General features: G+C 36.1%; 1 protein-coding gene across 1 annotated transcript in view; it reads right to left on the reverse strand.

Moving 5' to 3' along the window:
• Exoc5 (exocyst complex component 5) overlaps positions 1 to 20,774 on the reverse strand; it is a 51,765-nt gene that overhangs the window by 23,779 nt on the left and 7,212 nt on the right. The window contains exons 2-7 of the mRNA XM_042682510.1: positions 15,266 to 15,360; positions 14,560 to 14,707; positions 12,420 to 12,614; positions 7,083 to 7,147; positions 3,795 to 3,823; positions 1,592 to 1,701 (exon numbers count right to left, since the gene is read on the reverse strand). Coding sequence (XP_042538444.1) covers positions 1,592 to 1,701; positions 3,795 to 3,823; positions 7,083 to 7,147; positions 12,420 to 12,614; positions 14,560 to 14,707; positions 15,266 to 15,360 — 642 coding nt within the window. The remainder of the gene's footprint in view (positions 1 to 1,591; positions 1,702 to 3,794; positions 3,824 to 7,082; positions 7,148 to 12,419; positions 12,615 to 14,559; positions 14,708 to 15,265; positions 15,361 to 20,774) is intronic.

A 20,774-nucleotide genomic window follows, 5' to 3' on the forward strand; every position in this document is an offset into this window, starting at 1 on the left:
ACTGTGCTCTCTACAGTGGATTCTGTCTTAGGATCAATCATCTAGTAAACTCTTTCACTCCAATACACACATACAAAAACACACAGACACACACAGAAAAGAAGTGAGAAGGACTGACGTATTTCCTTTCCTTTCCATGAATTTAGACAGATTTTTGTTTAACTGGCAGTCTGGAAATTTATTATATATATAAATAAAACAAAGCAATATTTGGGTTTGAACTCAGACTTCTGGACTGCTAGACATACAGTTTACGGCTAAGCCATGCCTGAACATTTACTCTTTATACTGAATCTATTTCAATAAATGTGTCTAAAACAGAGCTATACATTAAGATCAATAAAGTTAGATCTTTGGTTATCAATAAATCATACATTAAAAATGAGTGAGCTTGGGGGCTAGGAAGGTGGCTCAGTAGTAGAGTGCTTGCCTTGCATGCATGAGGCCCTGGGTTCGATTCCTCAGTACCACATAAGCAGAAAAAGCTGTAAATGGTGCTATGGCTCAATGGCACTAAGCTTGCTGGGTGCTGGTGGTTCACCCCTATAATCCTAGCTCCTCAGGAGGCTTAGATCTGAGAACTGTGGTTCAAAGCCAGGCAAGAAGTAAGTCTATGAGACTTTTATATCCAATGAACTACTGAGAAAAAAGAAGTAGTGCTACGGCTCAAGTGGTAGAGTGCTAGTCTTGAGCACAGAAAGACTCAGGGACAGTGCCCAGGTCCTGAGTTCAAGCCCAGCACCAGCAACCGCGACCCCCTCCCACCCCCAAAAAAGTCCATCAATATAAAGTAAATCACTGTCTCAAAAACCACTGCCAATATTCATTCACATTATCAAATAAAAAGTCCAATAAACAGTTTCCATTTTCCTAATGTGATATAAATACGAAGAAACAGACTAAAGGAGGAATTATTTTTCAATACCAGCATTTGAACTCAATGCCTTGAGCTAACTTTGATAGGGTGGGATTTTACTATGTGAATTACACTTCTAATCCAGAATTTTACTGGTTATCAGGGAGATGGAATCTCACAGACTTTTCTGCTTAGGTTAGCTTTGAACCATGATCCTCAGATTTCAGCTCTGAGCTAGGATTACCAGTGTGAGTCATTGACACTGAAATGGAAGAACTATTTATTTAAGCATCTTCTTCACAGAATATACTACCACAACAGATCTCCAATTCAAATTCTAGAAAGACAATTCCATAATACAACATCTCTCTGAGATCTCCTGGATTTCTTCTATTAGTCACATTCATCTACTATTAGGTTCCTATATTCTACTGGGTATTTTATAGTGAAGTTTTCTTCTTTTGACTTATTTGACATGTTGAGAAAAATACATTAAAAAGTAAGAGAATGACAATTTTGTCAAATTATATCAAATATTAAATATATAAATATTAAAATCCTTACTAATTAAATACCTAACATTTAACATTAGATATATAAAATATGCATAAAAATTACTATAAAAGTTAAACTTATTACTGTTATATAAGAGGGAAAATCAAATACAATATATAAAACTTACAAAATCTCTACAACCTTGAAGAGAGTCTTCCAATTTAAATTTGTAACAGTTACCTTAAAATGAAGTAAAACTGCAGCTACTTCCCTCATTCTGGAGATTTCACCTCTTCTTTGCGCACTTGTAAACTCCTGAATCAGTTGGCATTCTAAATCATGATATTTGCCTAAAAAAAAAAGAAAGCCACTCTGTTATCCAAGGATATTTTTATCAATGCGGGGGGGGGGGGGGGGGGGGGGGGAGAGGCACATATGGAGTGATGAAGGATGAGAAAATGCAGTCATTATATTCAATGAACATTATATAAAAACTGAGTTTTGTAACTTAAGGGTTGGGATGGGGAGGAAGAAGAATGGGAGAGAACAGTGGAAATGTCACAGTGATCAAGATTCATCATACTTATAACCTGATTTATGACATTGTAACCTCTGCACAACTACTGAATGTTTTTCAAAAGTATACAAGTTATATACATATATATATGCATCTAAGCTATTTATAAATATGACTACTATGGATATTCCTTCTTTTGAAACAATTACAAACACAGTGGGATTATAAACAGTGGACCTAGCTCCTAAAACACTGAAATATATAAATCTGTATTTTCAAGACACAACCACCAGAGGGAGGGAGGTAAAGAGAAGAATAAAATCCCCAGATGGCAGTTCTCACAGCAAAAAACTTAAAACATCCTGAGTCTTAAACCAAAAGCTACAGAAAAACTGAAAAGGACTAAAAACTTCAGTTTACTATTGTTCAGATGTCTCTACCATAAGCAATGATGGACTTAACAACAACAAATTTCTTAAGATGATATGTGATACTTGATTCACTATATTCCTTAGAATGTTATGGTTCTCAATGATTACCTAAGTCCAGCCTACACACGTCACCTTTATTCTTAGACTTCTGAAAATACAGGTGGTTTTTTGACCTTCCGTTAAAATGGTCCTCTAAACAGAGAGCCAAGCTACCAATCAGTGATTTGGGAGTTTACAAATACAATGATCTTCCAGAAACTCAGATGATCTAGTCTAAAATATACCAAAGATAGAAAAGAATCAAGCATGTAAGTATGTAAATAGATATTAAATATTATAATATCTTAACATTAAAATGAATCTTTTTCAGACATATATGTATGAATACAATTTCTCCAATTATATTAAGAACACAAGCTAGGTACTGATGGCTCTATGTGATCCTAGCTACTCAGGAGGCTGAGATCTGAGGATCTCGGTTCAAAGCCAGCCTGAGCAGGAAACTGAGACTCTTATCTCAAACTACCCAAAAAAGCCAAAAGTGGTACTGTAACTCAAGTGGTAGAGAGCTCACCTTGAGCAAAAAGAAGCTCAGGGACAGCGTTCAGGCCGAGTTCAAACCCCAGGACCAGCAAAAAAAAAGTCTAAAGCTACAATTTTTAAAAAATTGGGATGTGCACATGTGTGTGTGTGTGTGTGTGTTTGAGAGAGAGAGAGAGAGAGAGAGAGAGAGAGAGAGAAAGAAAGAAAGAAAGAAAGAAAGAAAGAAAGAAAGAAAGAAAGAAAGAAAGAAAGAAAGAAAAGAAAGAAAGAAAGGGAGAATGAATCAAAACATACTCTAGAAGAATGCCTAGACTAAACTGGTAACAGCTGTATCCAGAAAAGAAAAATCAAATTCAAAGATGGTATGAGGAAGATAACATTTTTCATATTTTCTTTCCTTTGCTATTTACTTTTTCCCTTTGGTGTAGTTTTTGTTTACTTAAAAAACCAGATAAATAGCTGGATGCTGGTGGTTCACACATGTAATTGAAGCTAATTAGAGGAAGTTAAGATCTTAGGATCGATGTTAGAAGCCAGCCCAAGTAGGAAAGTCTGAGACTCTTATCTCCAATTAACCACCAAAAAGCTGGAAGCAGAGCTATAGCTAAAGTGGTAAAGCACTAACTTTGATTACAAGAGTTGAGGGACAGGGCTGAGAAGGTGGCTCAGTGGTAGAGTGCTTGCCTTGCATGCAACAAGGCCCTGGTCCTCAGCACCACATAAGCAGAGGGAAAAAAAGCCAGAAGTGGTGCTATGGCTCAAGTGGTAGAGCACTAGCCTTGAGCTGAAGAGCTGAGGGACAGCGCCCAGGCCCAAAGTTCAGGCCCCATGACTGGAACAAAAAAAAAGAAGAAAAAAAAAAAAAAGAGTTGAGGGACAGTGCCTAGCCCCTGAGTTCAAGCCCCAGGACTGGCACAACTTTTTTAAGCCTAAATAAATACATTCTACTTACTTGCAATTTTGGATTTCACTTCTGAAAATCTGGAAGATAAAAAAAAACAGTAGTTTATTTTTTTTTACAATGAACATACCAGGATACTAATATAAGACATAAAAGGTTCACACGTAAATGGGAGCATTTCTATATTACCTCTGATAATAACCTCTACAATATTTCAGACATGTTTCTGTAAATTTAATACTACTACTAAATTAAAAGGTTAATATATTTTAAAAAAAAGAGGCAAAGCCAGAGAAAAGGGTATTGATATAAGGTACATTAACTAAATTTAGTTAATTCAGATAGGGTATATGTTTCTCACTGAGGAAATCATTGGGTAATCATTCACTTGTTAATAAGGAAAGATGTCTGCAGGAAGCTCTAAGAACATAGCCAGACCAGGATTAGATTACTATTCTTGCTTATTTAAAACTCACTTATTATGAAAAATAAAATTCTCACCCATCAAGCTTTTTAAAAATAAAGTTTAAATTATCTTTAAAAAAAAAAGCAGGGTGCAGTGGTTGATGCCTGTAATCCTAATTACTTGGGAGATTGAGATCAAGTAGTGAGGACTGTGGTTAAAGACCAGCCCAGGCTAGTGAAATGGAGTTCACAAGGCTGCATTTCAACCATAAGTTGGGCAAAGTTGTACATGCCTGTCATCCCAGCCACAAAGGAGACTAAGATTGGAAGGACTGCAGTTTGAGGCCTGCCCAGGCAAAAAATAAATAAATAAAAATAAAAATAAATTAAAGATACCCAATCTTGGTTAAAAAAAAAAAAAAAAAAAAAGGTATGGTGGCACAAGCCTGTCATCTCAACTATAGCTGTTACGTGTAAATAGGAAGATCATAGCTCAGGCTAGCTCAAGCAAAAAGCAAGCCCCAATATCAAAACTAACCAGAGGACTGGAGGCATGGATCAAGTACAAAGTCCTGGGTACAAACATTAGTACCATCAAAAAAGGAGAGACAGAGAAAGAGCAAGAGCAAGAGCAAGAACAAGAGCATGAGCACAGTGGAGAGAGAGAGGGAAAAAAGAAAAGAATGAGTAACAGTAAGATATGATATAGTAATGGCAAATGATAAAAATTAAAAATCAATGATTAATGACAAAAACTACAAATAGTTTTAAACTTAGAAAATGAAAGAGACTATACAGAGTACATCAACGTGCCTACATGAGCAATCATTCCATTTTTTACAAATTCAGACAAGAATAGACACATACAGTGCAGTGAATTTTTACTAATTCAAAAACTAAAATATCACAGACTAAAATATTTTCAAGTCCCAAATATTGAGGAAACTGTCATTGAGAGAGCCTGCAATCTATCCTTTGAAGACAGGAAAGTAGCTGGAAAAAGAGATGTTAAAGGCAAGTGAAAAAAGAAATCCAAATTTAAGAGTTACACAAGAATGATATATCAAAGTCATAATAGAGAACACAGTACTGCATTCCTACAATCCCAGCTACTTGAAAGATAGAAGTAAGAGGGTGAAGGTTGGCCAGGACAAAAGCATGTGACCCTATCTGAAAATAAACGAAGAAGAAAGAACATCAGCATAGCTCAAGTAGTAGAATGCTTGTCTATCAAGCGTGAGACTCAATCCCCACCATTGCTAAAATACAGAAGAGGGAGGGAAAAGGGACAGAGGAAAAGAAAGGAAAAGTAAGATGGGGAGTGGAGGGGTCAATCATAGCAAATCTCAGAATTCATGAGGCCAAAATGATCTGAGTGGAAAAAAAATTAGACCTGATTAGGACAAATATTCAACATCAAGGCTTAGTAGAGAGGCTAAAACTAAGAGAAGGGTAGGGGTATGGCTCAGTGGTAGAACTCAATCTCAGTACGTAAAAAACCCAACAAACAAAACTGTATGAACCTGAGGGATGGAGAAGGTAAATATACACCACTGTGTTTTGGAGAATAGAAGAATTGGAGATGTAGTCAACTATTATTAGCATGCACCTATTTTGAGGTAGATACAGTATATCATTTTAAGTAGTAAACACAGCAGTTTTACTCTGTAATTCCAAAAATTGTTAATCCTTATGATGATACAGGATTAACAGTTAAAATAATACTTTTGGCAGGGGAAGGGGATATTCACTTTATGTTTTAAAGTTAATGTTCAGAGTTAATGTCCATCTTTAAACATAACAATGCAGTCATATGCTGTTTGTAACTGAAACCTTTTAACAGAAGAACATCTGTTGTACAAAAAGTTGGCTTTCATCAGGCATTGGTGGCTCACCCTTGCAATCCTAGCTACTCAGGAGGCTGAGATTTGAAGATCGTAACAAAGTCGAGACTTTTATCTCTAATTAACTACCAAAAAAGCCAGAAATGGTCCTGTGGTAGAGTGCTTGACTTGAACAAAAAACTCAAAAAACAAACCCAGTCCCTGCATTCAGGATTCAAGACAGGCATGAAAAAAAATCATATCTTTCTTTCAGATATTCACACAAACTACCTCTACCAGCAACACTTTATTACAGAGTATAACATTCTGTTGACTAAAGGAATTTATGAAAAAATTTCCTTCTCAGCGGATAGTTTATATTAGGGTGAAATTTAATAGCAATGGCCCTGAGACCTTGCATTTACTCTGAAGTCTCCAGGAAATGTACAGATAAAATCTAAAGTACCATAAAATTATATACAATAATCTGATATAATTTTTAAAGAAACTGTTGAGTTGGGAAGGTGGCTCAGCGGTAGAGCGCTTGCCTTGCATGCATGAGGCCCTGGGTTTGATTCCTCAGCACCACATAAGCAAAAAGAAAAAAGCCGGAAGTGGCACTGTGGCTCAAGTGGTAGAGTGCTAGCCTTGAGCTGAAGAGCTGAGGGACAGCGCCCAGGCCCAGAGTTCAGGCCCCACAACCGGACCCAAAAAAAAAAAATTGTATAGCTTTCATCAGCCTTTCAAAAGTGCCCAAGACTCCTTAAAACTTAAGTACTCTCATCTAGAAATAGGAAAAAGCAACTTAATAGCCCTGTTCTAGCTGTCTCTTACCATCATGATTCTCAACACAAGAATATTCAAAATTTTACTTCAACTTCAATTTTTTTTCAAATAGCAAACAAGAAAAATTGAAATTATTTAAAGACTTAGTAGCATTAAGTGTATATACTAACAGTAGATTATATTGCTTTACATTATAACTTACAAAACAGAGCTTGACAACTTCTGTTGACTTAACAGGCAAAGAAAGTCAAAGAGAGAAAAAAAAAATCCATTCTATTCCATACATTATACTATATTTAAACATTAGCTCTTGAGACAAACTTACCTGTCAAAAGGTAACTCCTGTGCAATTAAATGCAACTTCTGAATGATGTCTGCTGCTTCCTTTATCTATTAAAGATTAAAAAAAAGCAACAATACAAAAAAAAAAAACACACAACTTTAGGCATATCCAAATTAACAGTACACTTAATAATAGTAAAATCTACCCCTTCCGTTTTTCTTTAAAACCCACAAATGAAACTGTGGGCAACAAGAATACATCTGAGGGGGCTGGGAAGGTGGCTCAGTGGTAGAGCGCTTGCCTTGCATGCATGAGGCCCTGGGTTCAATTCCTCAGCACCACATAAGCAAAAAGAAAAAAGCCGGAAGTGACACTGTGGCTCAAGTGGTAGAGCGCTAGCCTTGAGCTGAAGAGCTGAGGGACAGCGCCCAGGCCCAAAGTTCAGGCCCCACGACCAGACCCACCCCCCCCCAAAAAAAGAATACATCTGAGGTATCACCATAGTAAGTCCAAAATCCAAGCATTTGTCTTTCTGGTAGCAAAATTTTGTGGGGTGTGCACGCACGCATGCGTCCCAGTCCTGGTCTTGAACACAAAGCCTAGGCACTGTCCCTGAGCTTCTTTAGCTCAATGTTAACACTGTCACTTGAGCCATAGTGTGACTTCTGGCTTTTTCTGAGTCATTTTTTGGAGATAAGAGTCTCACAGACTTTCCTGTCCAGGATGGCTTTAAACCTTAATTCTCAGATCTCAGCCTCCTGAGTAGCTAGGATTATAGGCCTGAGATACTAGTGCCCCGGTGTGATTTTTTTTAAAATTTTTTAAATGCCACAGTTCTTTCCTGATGAAACCTATAGGCAATCTTTACTCTGGAAAAATTTAAATCTTTTCTTACTGAAAGCAAAGTGTAAAGTTCTTCTAAGTTTATAAACCTAAGAAAGATAAACAAGGTTTATGAAATGTTTTAGAACATGTTGCTGCACATGCCCACTTTAAGATAAATAAAGAAAATAGTAACAAAATGTTTGTCAATAACTATGTAAGTTTAAAACACTTGTTCTAAAAGCAAATATAAAGTTTAATATAAAGCCAATTGAATGAACCATAGTATAGAGATATATACTTTTGTTATTGCTGTCCGTCATGGGGTTTAAACTCTAGGCCTGGGCTCTGTCCCTCAGCTCTTCAGCTCAAGGCAAGTGCTCTACCGCTTGAGCCACAGTACCACTTCCAGTTTTCTGGTGGTTTATTGAGGTAAGAGTCTCAGAGACTTTCCTGCCTGGGCTGGCTTTGAACTGTGATCCTCAGATCTCAGCCTCCTGAGTAGCTAGGATTACAGGCTGGGCTGAGATAACTTTTAAAATTGTTAAACAGAGGAAATTAGACAAGGAGTAAATATTTTTTAATGTATATATTTGTACTTATTTATAGAACACTGTAGGTAAGTTCCAAAATGTATACCTTTCCCTTACATTCCTAATTAATGCTGACTTTTACTTTGGCAGAACTTTGAAAAATAATTTTATGGTGATTCTTTTCCTCTTTCATTAAAGAGTCTTACGAAAGTAAAGGAATGGCTAAGAACAATAATGTATTAGCTTTTTCTTTTCTATTTTTATTACTACCATTCATATTATTACTAGTACAACTACTACAACTCAGGGCATCACACTTGCTACATACACAGTGCTCCTCCAAGGGAATGCTTCCCTAGATTTTTTTATTCTAAGTGGTCATGCTAAGTGTGACAAGCAACTGTGGATAAGAGCAGGGCCTATTTCTTATTATTATTCCAAACAATAGTGAAGAGCATTCCCGCTTTAGCTACCTCTGCTTTCTATCTACTAAGTCATTGTCCTTTTCAGCTGCCATTTACACCTCCTACCCTTCTACAAAATGACACAAGTTATCAGTTCAGTACCACTCCTCTCAATACCATTTAGTTGTACTAGCAAATTCCATCATTTTCTCCTTACCAAAGAAAATAGCTGGTACACAATCAGCTCTGTATTTGTTCTTATTCTTTGAAGAGACCAAAGTATACTGTTTGCTGATTTTGCTTAACATAAGCAGTGATTTTGCTAGTACAATAGTAATACAATGTAGTACAGCAGTAAATCATGTTTGTTTTATTGACTTGTTTTAGCTAATTATTTTATAAAAACTGATTAAAGCATATACATCCCTAAAGGTTACAATAATATAATTAATGCAAATAAATAATAAATATTAAACGTATTAAAATCAAAATCTAATAATATGCTTGAATCTGATATTGATATTAGGATATATTACCCCCAAAATTTTAAGAATAACCAATTATTAAGCCTAATCTACATGAAAAACAATAAGATGCCAGTCTAAGAAAAATAAGCCACATACAGGTAAGGACAGCAGTAAACATCATATGGAGGGGAGGGAGGGGTTGTGGTTGCATTTTTCACAAAAATAGGTAATATTCTAAGACTGAAAATTTTGCTTACTGTAGGTTAGCAAAAAAAAAAAGTAAAAAAATAAAAAGCAAAAATTTCCCAGGAGCAAGAAGAAAAAGAAATATGATTTACTGATATCTTACTCAATTCTAATTCCTCTCACAATCACACATCTTTCTAGCTAGATAGAGTTTTCCTTTTTTTCCACTGTCAAAGTAATTGACAGAGAACCAAGAAAATGAGATAGTTGGAAACTTATGTAATAATTGGCAGTCTAATATCATACATGAATTCTTAAATGTGGTTAACTGTAATAAGAGTTCCAGGCCAAAAAAGTGAACACCCTTAATTAGCAAACAGTAAACCAGAACTTGTGAGAAAGATGAGAGAACAAAACAGAGGAGGAATCAAGCATAATAGATAAATAAAACTCAGCTGGGTATGTTGGCAGATATTAATTATAGTCACAGCTAGTCACCAGGTGGAAGCAGGAGGATTAGGAGTTCAAGATCAGTCCAGGCACAGTTAACAAAACTCAATCTCAAACAAAATATAAACAAAAGGGCAATGACACACGTACTCATGTGCAGCAAGCAGGGCAGGAGTGGTTAGCAACTGAAAATGATAATGGTAAGAGAACCTATTTAGCATGTTTATGGAACTAGGCTCAAATCATAGTGCTGAGAAGGAAAAGAAAAGGAGATAAGGAAGAGAGAAGGAAAAGGGAGGGGGAAAAGTTTAAAAAAAGGGAAGGAAAAAAGGAGGAAGAAAACAAGAAACAGACAGATGAAAAATAAGCAAAGGAGAGAAAAATAAATTTACTTAAATACTCTAGGAATCTTTATTTGCCTTTCCAAAAGCCCCAGGACCAGTAAATACTACTACTACTACTTCTACTAACAACAACAACAACATTTATCAAGATGAACTCCGGGAAATGGAAATAAGATCTTTTTGCTTGTGGCTGTTTTTGTTTTTGTTTTTGGTCTTGTTTGTTCATTTATCTGCCATTCAGAGGGTAAAGGGGGCGGGGGCATAGAAATGGTGGGAGAAAGGGTGAACAAATGCAGCAGTGATACTCACTAGACACTATGTTGAAAGTGAACTATACAATTTGTGGGTAGAAAGGGAAAACTGGGAGAGAACAATGGAAGGAGTGATATTGTTCAAAAAGAAATGTACTCTTTATCTGACTTATGTACTTATAACCTCTCTGTACATAACCTTTATAATAACAGTAATATAGACTTACTGTCAATCTGTTTCAGACTACAATCAAATCTCTATTTAAAGGTTCTAAAATTGTTCATTTTTAAAACTAGATTTTGTGTCCTTTACTCTTCAAGATATAAATACATTAAAATTTTTCCTGCATTAAAAAACTCATTATTGGGCTGGGAAGTTGGCTCAGTGGCAGAATGCCTGCCTCACATGTATGAGGCCCTGGGTTTGATTCCTCAGCACCACATAAACAGAAAAAAACGGAAGTGGTGCTATGGCTCAAGTGGTAGAGTGCTAGCCTTGAACTGAAGAGCTGAGGGACAGCACCCAGGCCCAGAGTTCAGGCACCATGACTGACAACAACAACAACAAAAAAAATTATTTAAAATATTGGCATCTTTTGGAGGAATTATTATATATGTGACCATTTTTCAAAGATCCTAAAAATTATAAATTCTATAACTCATAAAAATATCTTGCTTAATTAAGAGAACCTCAATAACACTTAGCTTTTAACATTCTGCTATCTGATATACTATGAAGTAAACTGGGAAAAAATTAGAAAAACTGTACTCAATATGAATAAGCAATGTTAGAATAAACACAAGAATGTCCACTTTATCATGCATTTTGATTTTCTTTTCCTGAGAAGGCGGTAAGCTAAATTAGCTTCTTTCAAGGCTGTTATATTAGCCATTATTATATACCCTTAGACCAAGTTTAATGAATTAAGTGTTTGAAAGGCTCTAACATGGGGCTGGGAATGTGGCTTAGTGGAAGAGTGCTAGCCTAGCATGCATGAAACCCTGGGTTCGATTCCTCCATACTACATAAACAAAAAAAAAATGAAAAAGAGTCTAACATAAATAATCCGTATTTTTCAATCCTCTATGATTCAAACTGTTCTAATTCCTTTCAAGAGATTTCTTTTATGACAATTTTATCATTTCAGTAGTTGTACAGAGGAGTTATATTCAACATGTCAGTTTATGGATACAAAGCTTCTTGATCAATGTTACCTCTTTTATCATCATTCTCCCCCATGTTTTCCAACTCCACCCATCCTCTCAATTTTCCTAGTTCCATTTTCACATATATACACTGAATATTATAACCGAATCCTCCCATCTTTATTCCCATTAAGTGATTAAAAATTAGAAGCTTGGAATTCTTTTTTTTTTTTTAATTTTATTTTATTTTATTTGAGAACATACTGTACAGAGGGGTTACAATTACATGGTCAGGATAATGCATACATTTCTTACCAAGCATTGCAGCCTCCTCCTTTGTTTACCCTTCACCTCCCTTCCCAGCCTCCCCCCTCCCCCCCACCCAATAGAAGCTTGGAATTCTTTTACAGAAAGGTAATTCAGCTTGCTAACAACGTAAGTTAACAACAACTTAGGTCAGATTAATCTACCACCACCCAATGGTATATAATAATTTAAGCACTCTATAAACTCAAATTTATAGATATACTTATGAACAGTTGATCCAGCATTTACAAACATGTGCTTTCATATATTAAAATATCAAGAAAACTAATTAAAATCTGAATATAAATATTTCAGCAATCTACAGGCACCATATTAAATTTTATTTCAGAATGATAAAAATTTTCATAACGTCAGCTATTCAACAACTCTGGAAGTTGTAACTACTGTTCAGAATCAGAGCATTATTATGAATTGCTGGTGATTTTCTTTCATCACCTTATAGTACTTACCTTTTCAGAATTTGTGAAAACGTCAGATTTCAATTCTCCATCTAGAAATTCATTAAAGTATTTCATCAATTTCTGAGCCTCCACTGCCCGTTGTCTAGGTGTGTTTACCCCCTCCAACTGGTCTCCGAGGTGACAGACTTTGGTTGCTACATAGCTAATGTGTTCATCTAGTTCTTGGAAATGTTGAAAGGCAACCTAGGAAAGATATGCTTAAGTATAAAATATAATCGGAGAACTACAAATCAAAACTATCAACGTAAAGCAAAGTGGTAAAAACACTTGCCCAACATGCTCCAGACACTGGTTTGATGCCTAGCAGCACAAAAAAGACTAAGTAACAAAAACTTTAAGACTAAACCTCCAATCTCATTTCTGCTTTTGATTAAATATAACACAGAAATTATAATGAGATCTACAAAATAGTTCATGATTATTAGTCTACGATCTGAAAACTTTAAAACTTTAACCATGTTATAAGCTTTAACACTTTCAACTATTACAACAACCATATTTATCATGTATACATCGTACTTAACAAAAGTACTCAGCACTACAGAACCTTAAATAATAATTCTGGAACCACTGAAACCAAGTATCAAAGAGCCCAGATATTTGAAGACCCCTCTTGATACTAAAAGAATAACATTTAAAAATGTCACAAGTAAAATTATTGATTAAAATGAAAATATTTAGTATGTATTTTAAATATTTAAACTGCAAGCTAAGATAGACATGGTGACACATACCTGTAATCCCAGCACTTGGGAAGCTGAGGCAGGAGGATCAAGAGTTTGAGGTCAGCCTGAGCTACATAGCAAGACTGTTTCATTGCCCTCAGCTTCCTAAAACAAGCGATGCTAAAGATTATATATGGTAAAATTGCTCTTTCTAGTTTTGAAAACATTAAAGTCTACAGCAATTATTTTACAAAGGCAACATCCTTCCCAGAATGTTCTTTCCTTTATCTCAAAGGATTCCTCTATGGTAGTTGAAAACTGTGTGCAATGACTGCCTTAAAATTGTCTCATTAGCAGGACTGCTGACAATTCAGTACGGTACTTCTGTTCTAACTTTAAATCAAGGGGAAAAAGCTATAAACTGTACTGATGGCTTCTTATATGTTAGATATCATTCTAAATATATATATATATTAAATAACTCTCATAAGGATTATTAGCCCTGAGAGGTTAAACTGTTTCAGATTACACAAAACTAAGAAATGTCAGAGCTACAATATAAACTTAGGTAAACTGGCTCCAGAGTTTGTTAGCTTAATTATTAATACTATTTTTATTACCAAAGGAAAACTGCATTAGAAGCATTTGGAAACTGTTACCATAACTACATGAAAACACACTCCCCATCTCATTAAATTACTGATTTTTTAATTACTTTCTCACAGCCATGTATGTTTAAAAGAACATGAAAGAACCTAAGTAAATGAAGTTCTTTAGCAGAAAACAGTTTGTTAATCCCATCACTAAAGAAAAAAACCAACCCATGGGAGGCAGTTCAGAGTTCAACAATACTCTTCAAACTACATTTAGAAAGGGCAAATTGTGAAAGGAATTTGGAGATTCCAGATTAACTCTAGGGCCTCTAAAAGTGAGTACGAAGTTGGCCTACTTAGTTCTAGGGCCAAATGTTTTGGTTTCACTTCAGAGTAGAGAAAATATTCTATATCTGCTTTTCTAGTTTCAGTAAAATTCTCACTCAGCCATATACTTTATACTTTTGTGAAACTACCCAAAAAAGGTTTCTCTAAGGAAATCTGATCCAGGTGTTTATTTCTTCATGACAGAAGAGACGGCAAATGACTCCTAAATATTCATGCTATAAAGAGTCTCTAAAAGAACAAGTCTATGTAGCAGTCATTTAGAAATTTTTACATCGTAAGAGCACAGACCACATCACATCTGAATTATCATCCTAGCCTGAAAAGGGAATAGTGTGATCCCAAACTAACATCCAGTAACAAGTCAATGTCAATTCGTAACATCATTAATTGTTTATCTGCTGGGACCAGAGAAAAGACAAACCTCAACTGCTACTGCAATTTGACTTGACTCTCAAGAACTTAAAGAGAAAAAAAATAAAAACATATCCTACATAAGCTATTCATGCCATTGCTAAATGTTACCTGGTTGCTTTTCTGGAGCTCTTGTACCTTCTTGGCAAATTCCTTGGCTTCCTTCTGACATTGTTGTTCTAATTTCTCTACTTTCCTCTGAATCCTTTCATCCATTATCTGGAGTTCTTGAATATGATTTACAAATTCTTCTAATAATCTAATAGAGGAAAATTAGAATATGTATCAACCTACCCTTTATTTGTTAAAAGGAAATTGACTAGCTCACTTATAATCACTAAACCTTTACTTATTTTTACTAAGTAGTGTTTTAATAGAATTCTCTGATAGCAACTTGTTAATAATTTCTCGTAGAGTAATTTAGTCTTCCTAAAATGTCATAATTTCTCTTTTGCTTTGTCTAGGTCACATTGTTTTCAAAGGAACACTGCATTTGGAAATATAGTTACTCTTTCTTAACTTTTCAACAGATTGTCTCTGAGGTAAATAAAAACATCCAGAATCTCCATTCAATTTTCAAAATAGTTGATGTAAATAAATGCACAATATAAATATATGATTCATTCCCCAAATTCAATGACTATGTTCTCTAATTTGCAGCTACTGTATTTTGAAAAACATTTTCAACATGTGTTATTGGGAGGGAGGAATTCTTTATTTCTTTATTTTAGGAGAGTCTTATCATGTAACCCAAGCTGACTTTAAACTTTGCAAGGTTTCTGAATGTTGGCATTCAGCTCTCCGATTGTTTCTTTACCTTTTAGGATCAAAAGCTTCCGGTCCACCTCTAGAACCTCCTCCTGGGGTTCTCCATACAAGACGTTCAATATACTCGTCAGCCACAAAAGGCTCCTAGTTCACAAAACAGTTTTATGGAAAATAACAGCATTATTTTAAGAATCTTTGCAAAATTTAGTTTATTTTTATATGTAACCAACTTTATGATTTATCTCGGCAAATGTCTTTCTTGATTCACTTCTGTAAGTATGAATCAAATTTGACAAATTTTCTTGAGTCCTTCTGGGTGGTTTTCCTATTAAGTAGGCTCTCTACTACTTGAGTCACAACCCCTGCTCTAGGTTGTGTGTGTGTGTGTGTGTGTGTGTGTTTGTGTGTTTTCTGTATTCTATTTTTTATTGTGAGAATACCATACAGAGGAGTTACAATTACATGGGCAAGATAATGATGTCAAGCATTGTTGCTTCCTTTGTTCCCCCTTCCCCACCCTTCCCATATTCTCCCCACCTGACCTTCCCCCCCACACACACACACCAAAGTTGTGAAGTTCGTTTTTCGACATAATGACTTGTACATCTCCTCATTGTTGCAATGGGTCCACCTGTATCCCTAGTCAAACGATTTGTTTTTCCCCTTCCCCTCCACAAATTATACCAGCATCAAATACAGTGAAAGCAGGGGTTATATTGTGGGGGGAGGGACATACAAAGCAGCATAGAAATCATCTTATAAATATGTTAGAAACAATTGCATGAAAGAAAAAAAAACACTTAAATACTTATCTTGGGTTCATTCCCCTAACATCAACTTATCTGACCTTTTCTGCTTGACTCAGACATATACTAGTTATTGCAAATAAGGGAAACCATGGGACCTATGTTTCTTTGGGCCTGGCTTACTTCATATATACTTAATATAGTTTTTTCCAAGTCTTTCCATTTCCTAACAAATGGGGCAATGTCATTCTTTCTGATAGAGGCATAGAATTCCATTGATAACAGCATTATTTATTAATATAAAACAAACTTTAATATGAACACTGTTGAATGACTTTTTAGTTCAATATGGAAGTCATTCTCTCAATACAGAATTGGAGGTAGAAATGAATTGTTCCTTAATTCAGAATATCTACCAAACACTTACATATGCTGGGCACTGAGAATACAGATGTGAAGTCAACAGACAGAGTTCCCTGAAAAACCTCATAAAAATGATCTTCTAAGTAGGGATGCCAATTAACCAAGTAATCACAAAAACAATGAATTATAATTGATTCAAATGTGATCGCCAGAAACGTTCTAACAGAGGAACAGAGATGCTGGGAATATAGGAAGTTCAGATGAAGACTGGCTAGGAAGGGTGCTGGGGCAACTAAGCTGTGAGCAGAAGACCAATCAGCCAGATAATAATGGAACAAACTGTTTTCTATACTGTTAGGGAAAGGGAAGATAAGTTTTAACTGCTAAAGGAACTGAGAAACAGGCGCAGCTGCTAGGTCCAAGTAACCACATATAGAAGATCCAGAGAGGGATGACAAGATCAATAAATGGTTTATTATCAGCACATTTTGAATGTGAGGAATGGATCACCCAGTCTCATGCAGTAAGAGTAGGTAAACACAGCTGAATTTCAGTCAGAATAAGAATAACCATCTGAAAAACTATCAGAATGAGATAGGAATGCCTTATATATGTGTTTTATCTCACATTAGTAAGGAAGGTCCTATTTCATTACTATCTGAAGACACTGAAGTTGTGAGACATTAACTACTTATTCAAGAAAACACAATTTATATGCTATAACCCTGAGATTTAAATTACTCTATTCTACAGCTATAAAGTGAATGGAAAGTTCAGTAAGCTATAAGAAACTACTAAAGTTATGTTAGTGAAGATAAGCAGTGAGGCTAAGAAAGAATAGACTGATACATTTTATCATTGGTTTTTTCCTTCATCATATGGCAAATACTAGCATCCTTTTTCAAAGTCCTTCTGTCTTTTTTCTCTTCTTAATCCTAGTTACTCAGAAGGCTGAAATCTGAGAATCGAGGTTCAAAGCCAAATCTGCCATGGGCAGGAAAGTCCATGAGACTCTTACCCAATTAACCACCAGAAAATCGGAAGTGGCACTGTGGCTCAAGCGGTATAGCATTCACCTTGAGCTGAATAGCTCAGGGACAGCATCCAGGCCCCAGAGTTCAAGCTCCACGACTGGCCAACCAAAAAAAAAAAAAGTCTTTATTTTGTTATTTTTCTATGAAGGAAAAGAACTCTATTTTGAATTAAAAGACTATTGGACTCAAATGTTGTTTTCAACAAAAGAAAATCGTAAAGCCTAAAAGGAACTAGGGGGCTGGGAAGGTGACTCAGTGGTAGAGCACTTGCCTTGCATGCATGAGGCCCTGGGTTCGATTCCTCAGCACCACATAAGCAAAAAGAAAAAAGCCGGAAGTGGTGCTGTGCCTCAAGTGGCAGAGCGCTAGCCTTGAGCTGAAGAGCTGAAGGACAGCGCCCAGGCCCAGAGTTCAGGCCCCACGACCGGACCCAAAAAAAAAAAAAAGGAACTAGGAAAATATGGCCTAGTCAAAGGGAACAAACACCGAACAAAAACTGTATTGAAAAGTCCTAACGGTAGTAGATCTAGCAATCAAAGACTTTAAGAACTGTCTTCAAGATAAGCAAAGAAATAAAGATGTGAAGTCAAAAACTATGCATAAACAAAATGAAATTATGAATAAAAAGACAGCTTAAAAAGAACAAAAAAACTGGACCTGAAAATTATAACTGAAATGAAAATTCAGTAGAAGAATTCAAAGGCAGAGCTGAGTAAGAAGAAACAATCTGAGAATTGAAGATCGTACAATGAAAATTACTGTGACTGTGAAACAGAGGAAACACAGTTAAAGTCAGCAGAGCCTAAGATATCCATGGGGCCCAATCCAAGTGGACCTATATACACATTATAGAAGTTCCAGCAGAAGAAAGAAAGAAAAAATAATAAGGGAGAAAACTGATATAATAATGGCTGAGGACTTCCCAATTTTGCAAAAAGACATAAATATAAATATCCAGGAAGCTCAAAGTACTCCAAGTAAGATTAATTCCAAGAGATTCACATAAAGACACTTAAACAACATAATTAACAAAATAAATCACATATAACAAAGGCATATCTGAAGTATACCAGTTCAAAAGCAGTACTTTGTAAAGATGGAGCACTAATCTTCAAGACGCAGTATGCATTCTGAATCACTTTTTGGTGTATCCTCAATAGGAAAAACATGAATCCAGAAAGAAGTAGTAGAAAACATGGCCATGACCCTTAGTTTGTGTATATTTCTAAAAATCTAGGGTCTGCAGTAAAAGTCAACCAAAGGAAGGACACTTGGCTAGGAACAGAATCCCATTATAGATGAATGTGCTGCCTATTCACATTTATTGCTTATGTTCAAGGAATAAAAAAATGATCAACTTTTGCAGAGACAATCAACACTGATCATTGTAATCAATGAGGCCAGCAGAGAAAAGGAATATTATCTTTGTCATGCAAGTGATCCTCTTGGGAGTATGAACTCCCCTAACCAATTCTGAAATTGAAAACCAGTGTAATAAAGGCCTAACAAGGGTATGGCAACCAGTTAAGACAAGAATTTTAGAAATGGATGTGAGGGTGATCTGGCTGTGACACCTGTCAACCCCTCCCCCCACATCACCAGGGTTGATTCGCCTGATCTGGCTGGCTAGGCAGTTTCGCCTGATCTGGCTGGCTAGGCAGTGTCTCCTTACTTTCTCACCACTCCCTGCGTGTCCCTCCCAAAGCTGCATGTTTGACCAACTATGATGACCATCCCCAATAGATGAGTAAGTATACGAGTAGTTATGCCTCCCTGCTAGAACCTCCAAACACACTCTCAAGAATTAAAGAGATGGAAGTGGTACAATGGCTCAAGTGGTAGAGCACTAGCCTTGAGCTGAAGGGCTGAGGGACAGTGCCAGGTCCAGAGTTCAAGCCCCATGACTGAAAAGAAAAAAAAAAAAAAGAATTATAGAGACACTATGCAAAGTGAAGTGGAGTTAGAATGTGTAGTAGAGGAGCAAGACAGTATCAGTTGCAACCAAGACTAGCTATAGTTGCGGAAACTGCTCATTCTACTCATATTCTTCTAATTTTCCTCCAGGATGAGACACAATTGCAATTTTAAATATGAAGATGTGGAGTCTAGACACAAGAGCAGTCTATAGTAGATACAATTATGTGCACTCCAGATCTCCCATCGAAAAGAAACTTGCTCTAGCTACTAGTACCGCTGTCAGGGAAAAAACAAAAACAAAAACAAAAAAACAACCTTTTACTTGGCAGTATTTGTGGGGATCCTTTCAGTATAGGATACACTTCACTCAATATCAGACCTTTCTCAATATAGCATGAGTCCAATGACTGATTGAGATGAGCATATGAAAGCCTGATCCCTTTGGCCAAAAGCACACAACTACAAAAGGTCATTTTAGTTCCAGAACTCTCTGTAGGAGCCACCAATATTGTTACTGGGCTATCATTGTACCTCTCTATATATGTCAAAAAGGCCTTCACTAGAGGCTAGCACCTTGATTTTAGACTCCTCAATCCCTAGAACTGTGAGAAATAAATTTCCTTCAATTATTTGATCTGTGAAATTCTGTTAACAGTAACACAAAACAGACTATAATAACACTATGCCCATACTAAAAAACTGGCTCAATTCTTCCCTAGTGTTCCATTTGGCCCTTGAATGGTTCCTTCCCTAGATGATACACATTAATTTCTCCATTCTTGATTTCTATAAATCTAAATCCAATGGAGAACCATGTATTACTAATTGTTCTCTCTCATTCCTTCCTTCCGGTCTTCCTTCCACCTTCTCTCCCCTATCCCTTTCTTCCTTTGTACTAAGAGGTTTGAACATAAGGCCTTGCTAGGCAGGCACTCTACTACTTGAGCTAAGCCACCATATCTTTTTATGCATTTGTTATATTTTTTAATAGGGCCCAGGCCTGCATAGGCACCCAGCTTCATTTTTTTGTCTTAAAACTATTTTTTAAGTTCTTTTCACCACATTTTAATTGAAAGCAAAGGTAGGCTCTGCCTTATAATGTCCTGCTTTCCAGCTATGGTCAACAGAACAATGCTAGGCAAACCAAACACTAGATAGTTGAGTGTTTGGCTGAATCCTCTAAAATGATATTGAAAATCACACTCTGATCTATATATCCAAACTCAGAAGGGTAAGACCATCATACCAAAACCAGAAATTAAAGCAAACATATGGTACTATCAACCCAAGATACTAATAGAAACTATTTGAAGAGAAAAAAAGTTTTTAACCAAGTTTGAAAAAAAATTTTTTTTGTCGTTGATGGGGCTTGAACTCTGAGCCTAAGCGCTGACCCTCAGGCTCTTCAGCTGAAGGCTAGTGCTCTACCACTTGAGCCACAGCATCACTTCCCCTTTTCTGAGTGGTTTATTGGAGATAAGAGTCTCATGGACTTTCC

This window comes from Dipodomys spectabilis, unplaced genomic scaffold, assembly GCF_019054845.1.
Source record: "Dipodomys spectabilis isolate Male_0828 unplaced genomic scaffold, ASM1905484v1 ptg000073l, whole genome shotgun sequence".
Lineage (NCBI taxonomy): Eukaryota > Metazoa > Chordata > Mammalia > Rodentia > Heteromyidae > Dipodomys > Dipodomys spectabilis.